Source organism: Gymnoscopelus microlampas (genome assembly GCF_963454915.1).
Source record: "Gymnoscopelus microlampas genome assembly, chromosome: 12".
NCBI lineage: Eukaryota > Metazoa > Chordata > Actinopteri > Myctophiformes > Myctophidae > Gymnoscopelus > Gymnoscopelus microlampas.
Genome location: NC_139949.1, coordinates 17,765,974 through 17,777,437, shown reverse-complemented (window position 1 = coordinate 17,777,437; position 11,464 = coordinate 17,765,974). Strand labels below are relative to the sequence as shown.

Here is an 11,464-nt window from a genome sequence, read left to right as displayed (position 1 = left end):
CAGTCCAGACTGTGTGGATCACAGCCAGAGGCGTGGATACAGAGAGTTGGACAGAGTTGCCAGATTCTGTGAGAGAAATAAGCAACCAGTTCTAGGGAAACAAGCCCAAAAGAAGCCACATGAGCACCCTTTAAACCTGATCTACAAGCTCAGATAGATCGGCTATTTTCAAAGAAAATTCTTGGGGGGGAAAATGACATTTTGGGAATATTTTTTTCAAATCCACAAAATCTTGTATGGGGGTCTCTGGCACAAAATATTTTCAGAAGATTGGATCCACAAATACATATTAATTTGGGGTTCTTGACATGAAAATGTTTGAGAACCACTGGTTTAAACAACATTAGGAAACAAGCCCAAATAAGCAACTACACTTTAGAAACAAGCCCCCAAAACCACAACTATCAATATTTACAAACAACTTTACAGAAAAACAAGCTCAAAGTCGCTTATAATAAGCAGACATGGCAACACTGGAGTTGGACTATTATCATGACGCGCACATTGTTCAGTGACTTTTATCCTGGACTAATAACGTGACGTCGCCATTGAGAGATTACAAATTTTACTTTCTAAAATGTTAAGTTAACATATAATGGTATTAAAAACAAACTGATATGTGGGTTTTTATCGTCGATGGCTGCCTGCCACAGAAAACTTTAACCCATTCAACGAACTCAACTCTGTCTATCTATGGCTCTCAATCACTGCTTGTTACTATGGGGACGGGAGACTCCTGCTGGCGTTGGGAGAGTATTTTGCCAAGTAATTTGAGGATTTATGTCCAGTAGGCCTATTAGGAAATAAATCTATTATGTAGGGGAGGAATCGTCAGTGGACATTTAGCTAACTTTCATAATAGTCCCCCCCCCCCACCCAGCAGCTTCTATATGACACATTAGCTAATCTGAATCTAGTGAATCAATGTTAGTTGATTTTGTTATACTTTGTTTTATTGCAGGCAATTTTTAAGCAATTTTCTTTTTTGCAGGCCTAATATCTATATGTAGGATATATATATATATACATACATACATACATACATACATACACACACACACACACACACACACACACACACACACACACACACACACACACACACACACACACACACACACACACACACACACACACACACACACACACACACACACACACACATACATACATACATACATATATATATATATATATATATAGTGTACACACACACACACACACACACACACACACACACACACACACACACACACACACACACACACACACACACACACACACACACACACACACACACACACACACACACACACACACACACACACATATATATATATTTCTAACCAAAAATACACAAATGGAAATGCTTTATCTCTTTGCATGATTGACATAACATTATCGTAGTGATACGTATCACTACAAGAATCTTATGGTTAGGGAATTCACCTGTACAGGTCAAAACAGGTCCTCTGGCTGCTATAAATGTAGGCTACAAGAGTTATGCAATACTGGTGAGAGTCAAACACTGGAGGTGCCAGGGGCAGAACAACTTCTTGGAAACATGACTGCAGTAAAGAAAAGATTATGTTTTAAATCACCACTTGTGTAGGCCGTTTGTTTATTCATTTATTCAAGTGCTGGGAAGTGGGAACACTTTGCCTTTGTTTTCGAATTCACAAGAAAAACCATGACAACTGTTACGTTGGAAAACAGCCAAAGGCCCCAAGGCAGAGTGGAGAACCTCAACCTTCCAAAGAATTTTGTAAGTCAAAGTGTTACTGTATATCCGCTGGCCATGATCAGCTGTGTACCCACAGCATTTCTTGTGTGTTTAGTTAACCAAGTAAAATTAAATGAATATATACAGAAAATGTATTTAGTTTTAGTCTTTGTCAGTTTGGTCAGATTTGTCAACGCAACAGCATAAGGAAGGAGGCAGTAGTGTATTGAGGCTGGGATGCCTACATTCCGTAAGTAGCCTTCACAGTGTAATGGTGTAGTATTTTGTGCAAAACGGCCACCCCCAAAAACTTTGGAAGCCAATCGGAATGGAATATGAGAAATGTGACAGATACGTCTTGATCACATGACTACAGAGATAATGTATACCAAATGATGTGTGTGAGGTTTGGACAACAAAAAAAATATTTTGCAAAAATGTGTGGTAGAACAACTGATAGAAATGCATGTGTAATCAAATGGTACAGGTGCAGATAAGATTTCTTTCTTTCTTTCTTAAACCTGAGGTTTGTTCATCAAAAGTCTGTAGAGTAAGGTTTACACAACTTGACAGTGGGCACAGAACATTCAAAGAATGGAAATAGAACTATGCGTTCATCCTACCCGTTTTCATCAATGCAAAGCCAATTCAAATCAGATATTGTAAATTAAGTTGCGGGGCCAGATATTATCAGTGACGGGCCAGTTCTGGACCTACCACTGGTATACTAGTTATGCCAAGTATAGTCTATAATTCAACTTTCATTACAATACATGTTTGACTGTAAGTACTATGTATAAGAAGAACACTCTATAGCGATGGGTACTTTGCCTGAAACACTTGTAACGGACTAGGGCTGTATGAGAGATCTTGTAGGTGGAGTGACAGACACAAACACAGGTTGCTGCAGTCCCCACTGGTAAGTGGCCACATCAGACAAAAAACTGCTAAAAAGTCTTTGTCCCTCTCTGGGAAACAAAACAAAACTTTCACAGTCAGTAGTGTGCTCCTTCTCTGACGAAGGTCTCTCTTCACACTGACCCAGCCTGCAGTCAACAACAAACACTCTGCTGCCTTGACCATTTGGTTCCATTTGTACACTCTCAAGTTAAATAAGCAATGAGAATTTTATGGTGTAGATTGGGGTTCCAGCAATAGAAATATCCATGGCCTAATCTAATGCATATCAAACAGGGGGTCCTTGAAATGAAAAAGGTTGAGACTTGCTTTTCTAAACCACTGGTTCCCAACATCCTATCACTACACTGAAGGGAGGCTGCATATTGGATCCTATAACTGTGTGAGCTACACGACATTTGGGTCCCAGTGTGAATCCAGTGAAGAACTACTCTAAAGCCATCTTTCCATTCCATTCCAGGGTGGTTAACAGCTTCATTGTACAAGGAGCTCTGAATAACCACCTGCCAATCACTGAAGAATAATGGAGCTCCATGACAACTGAAGTATACAAGCCAAAAAGAGCCTGTGTACAGTATAACAAGGCATGGTTAGGAAAATGTAGACAGTCGTTAAAACTAAGGAACTGTGCTGAAGTCTGTCGATTTTGAGGTACGTTAGTATTTGCCTTTTGTCAATATAGTCAGGGCTGTATATATCTAGTGGCAAAATATAAAGAAATACAGCTGATTTAAGTGTTGCTAGACTTGCGTCACCTTGGCTTTCAAGTGGTTATTAAGACATAAACGATAATACCTTGGGATTCCTTCACAAAATAAAATATATCTTCTATATTCAACTGCTATCTGCATAAAAAGCTATGTGTACAAAAAATCAAAATGATCCAACACACAGAAAGAGCTAAGGCAAATTAGTAATTCAAGTGGTTTTGCAAAGATTAACACTTGTGGTGATTTCTGCAGCAATTGTTGGAGGGAACCACTGACTCAAAGTTGGTGATATCAATGAGCCAACATCGCTCTCAGGATCCTGTGGACAGAATGTTCATCCAAAATGCAAACCTGTCACAGACACGTCCCCACCACATGTTGTTTTTACGTACTCGACCATACAGGGGCGAGCTACCAACAGCTGCAGGTAAGTTTGTACTAGCTGGTATTTTGCAAGGCTACACTCAGGGGCATCGCTGTGGCTCAGTCAGTTGACATCATCGTTGCGGTATCATATGGGGTCTATTTCACTGAGACCCTTACAGGTCCATTCTTACACTCTCAGAGTTAAATAAAGACTCAGGATTTTACAGAGCTTTTAAGCACTAGGCAGTTCTCAGGGCCTTTATATCCTTTTCTGAGTGACACCTCTCCCTGCAACTCTCTGGTCTGGTCAGGATTACTCCTCTACCCAGACACTCCGGCAAAGATGGAGACCACGTCACAAGAAGCCTTCTGCCCTAAGCCAGGCTCCCAGCCTGAGAGAGGCAAAGGTCTGCATTGTAACTTAAACCTAGTGGGTATACTTTGTTTATCAGTTATTAGATCAGCTTTATGTGTATGTCATGGTTTGTAGAGGACGTGTGTGTGTGTAGTGTGTGTGTGTGTGTGTGTGTGTGTGTGTGTGTGTGTGTGTGTGTGTGTGTGTGTGTGTGTGTGTGTGTGTGTGTGTGTGTGTGTGTGTTGGCTGTGGTCTGTGGAAGGGTTTGGATGCATGCATCCACATACATTTTTTAAATTAAAATCAGCCAGAAAACATGGCCTACTACACCCTAAATAAGAAAAGGCATAGTATGGAAAGATAAGGCAATATGACATGACATAACATCTTGTATTAATATCTCACCCTGGTAATGATCATCCTACAGGAGAAGACCGGACCTTCCAGAACACACAGCAGGCCTCCAGAACCTCAGAACAAACGGGACAAAGGAACGACAGCCTGGCACGACGGAGAGAGGATGAGTGTGAAGGCAGCAGAGGTCAAGCGGAGGTGAGGGTAGCCACTACGGGTGAAACAAGGGGTCAGCGGGAGAGAATGTCGATGCAGACTCAGTACCAGAGGGATTTCCCTGCTCACCCTGTTGTCCGCTGCAGAACCCCCGCCCTCCCACAGCCAGACAATATCGCCATCAACCCTGCCCTCAGGTGAGACCGCTGCTGAATGAGCCGAGCCGGGTTAAATCAGACTCATCATCAGCCCGTTATTGAGGTTAATTTTATTTCTGTAAAGCCTCCTCGAGCTCAGGAAACAATACAACACAAAATTAACACATTGATTAAAAGGACATTATCATGCTTTTGATGTGCATTTCAGTTAACTGTTATCATAGTTTATAGAAACATTTATAATGCATACATTTATGATATAACTCACTATAACTTGACAGAGAAAGCATGGCCTTTCTCGGTTCCTACAATTCCCCGAATTCTGAGGGGAAGCTTAAACATTTTCATTGATTGAATACTTTATTGGCAGTTACAGCATATGGTCTATGTTAAACATTAATTATAGCATCCTGATTCATATTTTCTGGAGTCAAGTAGATTCTATAGACTATTACTAACACAACGAACAAGGACAATGTCACAGCCATCAAGGGTAGACAGACAAGGGTAAAAAACTGTTTAGAATAGCCATTTTCAGCATTTTTGAGTTTAGAACAAAAATATATGTCCCAACATTCAGTGACATTCTCCCAAGGAAATGTATTAGCCTGTTTGCTGGTATCAGGGCTAAGGGATTAGGCCGTGCCATAATTTTTTAATTTGTCATTTATGATTTTTAAGAAGCAAAAGAACGGCAACTTTGTGCATCATGAAACTGAACATAAATTACCTCAACATTTATCTCCTGTGTCATCAAGTCTTATGACTTTATTGTTTTATTGACATCCACTAGTAATTTTGAGCTAGAATGAATGTAAACTAGACGCGTCGCAATTTGCAATTGCAAAGTGTGGTTGCGCCGACGCCGGTCGGGACTCGAGTAATACGCCGGGAGGAATACCGTTGGAGACTGCGGCAATTACATTGTCACGTCACTCCTGAGATCACTTGCGTTTCATTTTGAAGGGACTGACCCCCCCAAAAATCATGTTTTTGCATCAAACGGTGACATTTTGCGCATTCGGGGCGCCCCCTATGGGTCAAAGTGGAAATGCTTTTGGGGACTCGTTGAGTAAATCACCCTCGACATGTGATTCAAATTTGGGATCGATTGGACGTTTCGTTCGTGATTTTTGACATTTTTGGTGAAACGGCCCCTCCCACTAACTTTGGAAACAATTTACGGAAGAACGGTAAGGACTATCACAATGCCGTTTGGATATGTTTATCGCAGGGGTCCATAGATCACGTGTACCGATTTTTGTGTGATTTGGAAAAACAAATTAGGAAAAGGAACAAAAAGTGTGTTTTGAAGAAAATTCAAAATGGCGGAAAATATATCCTGACGCAAATGGGCGTGGCCTATATGGGGAGATGCGTTGTGACCCAAGGAATCCAGGGGAAAAGAAATTTTGATTTTACGACCTATGGTTCAAGAGTTATAGGCCAAAACGTAAAGTGGGCTGTTATAGCGCCACCATGTAGCCGACTGGTGTGATTATTTTTTAAATAATTTTGCAAAAAACTATTAACCTCCCCTCCAAGTCTTGTAACTGTAGCCCTTACGGTTTCCGAGAAAAAAATACTTTAATGGGAGTTTGTGCAATTCCCATGAAGGTGAATGGAGAAATTTAATGCACTAATAAATCAATATCAAAAAATCTATCCATACGCAAATGGTAGTGGCCTATATGGGGAGTTACGTAATGACCCAAGGAATCTAGGGAAAAATAAATTTTGATTTTACGACCTACGGTTCAAGAGTTATAGGCCAAAAGGTAAAGTGGGCTTTTATAGCGCCACCATGAGGCCGAATGGTGTAATATTTGTTTCAATAATTTGGCAATAAACTATGAACCTCCCCTCAAAATCTGGTAACTGTAGCTCTTACGGTTTCTGAGAAAAAAATACTTGAATTTTAGTGTTTTCACTTTTCCATTGAAGTGGATGGGGAAATTTAATGCACTAATAAATCAATATCAATTAAACTATGCAACCGATCTCTTAGCCTTATGCAAGTGCACGATTCCCGGTCAGACCGGTCATTTTGACATATAGCACTAAATTGGGAAAAATAAACTGTGGGAGGAGTAGCGGCCCGAAGTATTGTTTATCTATAAATAAATAAAGTATAAGGAGTACTATAGTCTGGTTAGGGCAACCACACTAATAACTCGGATGCTGTGTGTGTGTGTGTGTGTGTGTGTGTGTGTGTGTGTGTGTGTGTGTGTGTGTGTGTGTGTGTGTGTGTGTGTGTGTGTGTGTGTGTGTTAATTAACAGGACAGACTTCAGAACAGTTCAGATGGAGACTTACCCATGTTGGCCTGTGATCAAACACACACGTCACGGCAGGTCGAGAGCCACTGGGTCTGGAAAACCAAACACCTTCTGAGAGATGGTTCATTACACATAATATCAACAGTCAACAACCACACCTTGATATTGCATAGACCCTGTGTCAGTACCTGATATATCTAATTGTTATTAAGTGGAATATTGATTAATAATTGTCAATACAAACATCTTTTTAAATTATTCTTTGTGATCTCTTTAGAAGTTCTTGACGGCCACATTAGGGTACAGACACATTTGCTGATAACTACTGAAGTATACAAAAATATTTAACCAGACTTTTTATACATTTTTATTTAGATAGCGGAAAGGGAGACATGTGGGGAAAACACAGAACATCTGATGCTTATATTTGAACACTAGGGGGAGACATTTACTAAATATTTTTCTCTCCTCCCTTAGCATAGAGGTGTTGCCTTTGGCCTTCCAACAAAGGTGTACACAACCTTTTCTTCAGAGTCCAGATACAGAACTAGTAAAAAATATATTTATATATTTATGATCCTGTAGCCTGTTGCTGTAGTGTACACACGGGTTCACAACTTAGGAAATAGTATGTCCAGTCCACATTCATCACAAGCAACAGTACAATCGTATGACTTATTTTCACAGTTTTCTAGACAACAATGGAATCCTATGAATTCTGGATATGACAATATCTGGTGGAGGCCAGATAGACCGTACTGGTAAAATAAATGCTTTTCTGGGGGTGTTTTCGTAGGTTAAGAAACACATAATTACTCCAGCCTTATCCTTTAATGTTTGCTGCTCCATGATGGTAGCTCAACACTCACAAATGAATGAAAAATCTGCCATGTCACTGCTTTGCACAATCATATTGACCACTTATGATGACATGATGCAAGATGCCTGGGGTGAGTTGTAGCTGACCAGACTATGTTGCCCACGTAAAGACCCTCTGCTTCCAGTCTCTCTGTCCTGCTTAAATTAAGCAAAAAGTGCAAAAATTTCATGTAATGCTATATTCTACTATATTATCTCATAAACCCCTTAAAACCGTTTGTTTGTTAAATGTGATTGCCATGATAGAAATGTTATAGCCATGATAGAAATGTTCTATTGATTTTTTTATTGTATTTCGGTTTTTAACATTCAAGTACTTCTCTCCACACCTAAATATTTTTTCTTCCTGCATGGTAAGGTCAACTAAGTAACAAGTTGACCCCTACCCCTGAAAAAGGAAGAGGAAAAAAATATTCCATAGGTCAAGTCATGAAAAAACAAATAATAATAAATTCAACGCAATGTCTGTTTCACTTTAGTTTCAGCACCCACTGTAAATCCTCGTAAAATGTGCTAGCACCACAACCAGCATCTTTAATAAGACAACTAGGGCTGTGTGCTACTAAGGCTAGTGCTTCAGCACCACTGTATGTCTGTCAACTAGTTATTTTGACTCTTCATTTATTATAAATCAGTTCCTCTCATGTTGTTGTTGTGTTCATCTCCTCTCCCGGTGTCTGTACTTATCAGCATGTCTTCTATCATCTCTGTCTCTTTCAGAACTCCTGTCCCTCTTGTCTCTGTATGATGAGTCTCCTCTTTCTCTCCCTCTGTCACGGTCGTCTCTCCTTCCTCTGCCTCCCCACTCAGTGTCCCTGTGGCGGTCTTCCTTCTCTCTTCCACCTCTGTCCCAGTCTCTCCCTCCTCCTCCTCCTGGGCCTGTCACAATTATTACAATTGTCATAATCGTTTCCGTGTTGAAAAATGCTCATACATTTGAAAGTATAAAATTATCAAATATGTCAATAATGTCTTTGTATATTCGAGTTATTTGCCCTGTGCACTTTCTGATTACAAAGCCTAAAAGGCAAACAAAAAATACGTTTATTACATGTTACATGTTCAATGCCAATCGCAATCGTTAATCGCAATTATTCGTGTAGACAATTAATCGTCCACTTAAATGTGTAATCGTGACAGCCCTACCTCCTCCACCACCAGCGGCCCATTCTGGCATCATGCAGTTCATTCCGAGGTTGATGGGCTTCCTAAAAGGCCTGTCCTTCCCACCGAAACGCAGCTGGCCGGACTCTTTCTTCCCTCCTTGGCCGCCTCCCAGCCGCCGTGGCACCCATCCTTTGAGAGTCCTCTCCTGCTCGAAGTCCACGAACAGCTCGTGTTGATCCACCACCACCTTGTTGGCTTCCCTCCGAGCCCGAACCACAGCTCTCTCCTTGATTAATTGATTGAATACTTTATTAACAGTTTCCAAAAACAAAGCACCAGTTCTATACAAGGTCTGCTATTAAGGATTAAAACCCCAAGAAAGCTATGGCTTGTTTCCATTCTTCTGCCTACACATACATCATGTCCTAGACTGTATGAGCGAATAGGGGAAGGGGATCAACGTTACGTTTTCTTTATTAGCTATCTTTATTTATAATCTCATGAAATACAATACAATAAGAACAAACACAAACAACATACACAAACAAAGAAGTTATCAATACATCTATATAACATCATCAGAGCCAGGGGGATTTACTAACAGAAAACATTAAAGAGTGAAAATAAAAAGACAGTTCTGGCAGCTTTCTTATTGTTTGAGTCATAAATTGTTTTAATGTACTGCCTGGCTTCAATCTCAAATACAATGAATGAGGGTTTGGAATGACTACATTTGGATTTATGTATATGAAATTTAGCTAGAATAATGAATTCCTCATTTTTCTTCTTATTACCATTATTATTGAAGCCACATTTTGCCAGTAAAGACTAAAATCAGAGTCAACATTATCAACAATATACAGAGATCCAAAACGTGTTGTTAGTCTGGGTAGGGTACAATTCCAAAATTAAGTACAGCATTGTCTCTAGGTACATTTGACACAATGAACAGTTCACACATGCAGATGTCTTTCTTGAACTTAAGAAAATAATGACCTGTAGGATAATACCTAGTAGAACGTCACGTGAGGCCTTTGTTTGGCCCACAGAAGCATCAGCTGTCCCGAATGCGGGCCAAACAAATGTGCTTATTGCTCAAAAACACGGATGTGTAACTCAAAGAATAGCGTATATTCAGTACCGTGTATTCAATTCATCGAAACATTTAATGACAAACAAACATACAATACTATGCATCATACCAACGAGTAGTAATCAAAATGAAAAACATGTACAGTAAACCTCTTTATATTCGATGAACGCGTAGCCCTTAGAGAAGCCCGTCACGATGTCCCTCACCAGCCGCAGCCGGTTGATGTCTCCGTACTTGGAGAAGACCTCGTAGAGCTTGTCGTCCGTCGTCTGGGGGTTGAGGCGGGAGACGAACAGGGTTAGCAGCGGGTCCCCCGCGACGCCCTTGTTGGGCGTGTAGCGGGCGAACATCGCCCTCCACACCGCTCGGTCGTGGGGCTCCACGTCGGTGCCGTCGATGCTGCCCGCTTTGAGCGGGTCGTACACCTTCGCTATTGGATTCCATTCGCTCATCATGATGGTCTCCTCCAACTACAATGGATGAGATTAAACTAACACTTTCCCCTCCAGCTGTTTTACTCTAACAACAAGTTGGCAAAAGGGCGATAGACTACTGTCCGTAGGAGGCGAGTTACTCCATGGAAGTATCGGTACTTAACTCTATGATCGGTACGAAAAAACAAAACATTCAAAAGCGGATGTGAGCGCGTCGAAACAAACGTTCCGCCAGGAAACAAATTGAAAATAAAAGGTTCCTTCTCAAACACGAATTAAAGGGATACGATAGCTCACCCCTAAAATTACATTTTTGTCTCCGCCAGGCCGAAGGCATAGCGAGAGAGTATGTTTTTTTTTCTATCGATTAATCACTCGACTTGAATTCGTGGACATATTTTTGTTTTTGTCACATTCTTAAGCCAATAATTTGATATATTGATATGGCAGCTGTTCCGGTAGGAGACACAAAGAGTGTCCTACCAGAACCGCTGCCTACCGGTCGGTCATCAAATTATTGGGTTAGGAATGTGACAAAAAAATATCCATGAATTCAAGTCTCCGTGGGGTGACTAATCGATAGGAAAAAAATCATTTTGGGGTGAACTATCCCATTAATGATTGGCTAAATTAAATTATGAATTTGAGAAATTGGGGACCTGCTGAAATATGTGACCATATTGTGGACTTCACATGACAACAAAGTAAATCACAGCCTTCTTGTTTTGTTAACAGAGCTCTGAAAACCCAGCCCGAAACCATGGTCTTTCCACAGGTACTGCAGAAAGCCTGGCGACACCTACGTAATCAATGTTGTCTAAATGTGAAATAACGAAACAATACTGTATAAAAGCCAATTAGCGTGACTCAGCATATTTGCTATAGCACCCTTGCAACTTGAAGTTTTGGCAAGTTTCCCAACAGCGAACAGTA

At 40.6% G+C, this 11,464-nt stretch overlaps 1 protein-coding gene across 1 annotated transcript; it reads right to left on the bottom strand.

Moving 5' to 3' along the window:
- Positions 1–7,362: 7,362 nt before the first annotated feature.
- Positions 7,363–10,689, bottom strand: snrnp35 (small nuclear ribonucleoprotein 35 (U11/U12)). The gene is made up of 3 exons (XM_084074670.1): positions 10,247–10,689; positions 9,044–9,290; positions 7,363–8,776 (listed from the first exon to the last, which is right to left on the bottom strand). The coding sequence occupies exons 1-3, from the start codon at positions 10,550–10,552 to the stop codon at positions 8,556–8,558; spliced, it is 774 nt and encodes a 257-aa protein (XP_083930796.1). The 5' UTR covers positions 10,553–10,689; the 3' UTR covers positions 7,363–8,555.
- Positions 10,690–11,464: the final 775 nt, after the last annotated feature.

Coding starts and splice junctions, on each gene's coding strand:
- snrnp35 (XM_084074670.1), bottom strand. CDS start 10,552: ATGATGAGCGAATGGAATCCAATAGCGAAGGTGTACGACCCGCTCAAA. Junction 9,291..10,246: donor CGTTCATCGAATATAAAGAG/GTTTACTGTACA, acceptor CAATTAATCAAG/GAGAGAGCTGTGGTTCGGGC. Junction 8,777..9,043: donor GGCCGCTGGTGGTGGAGGAG/GTAGGGCTGTCA, acceptor TAATTGTGACAG/GCCCAGGAGGAGGAGGAGGG.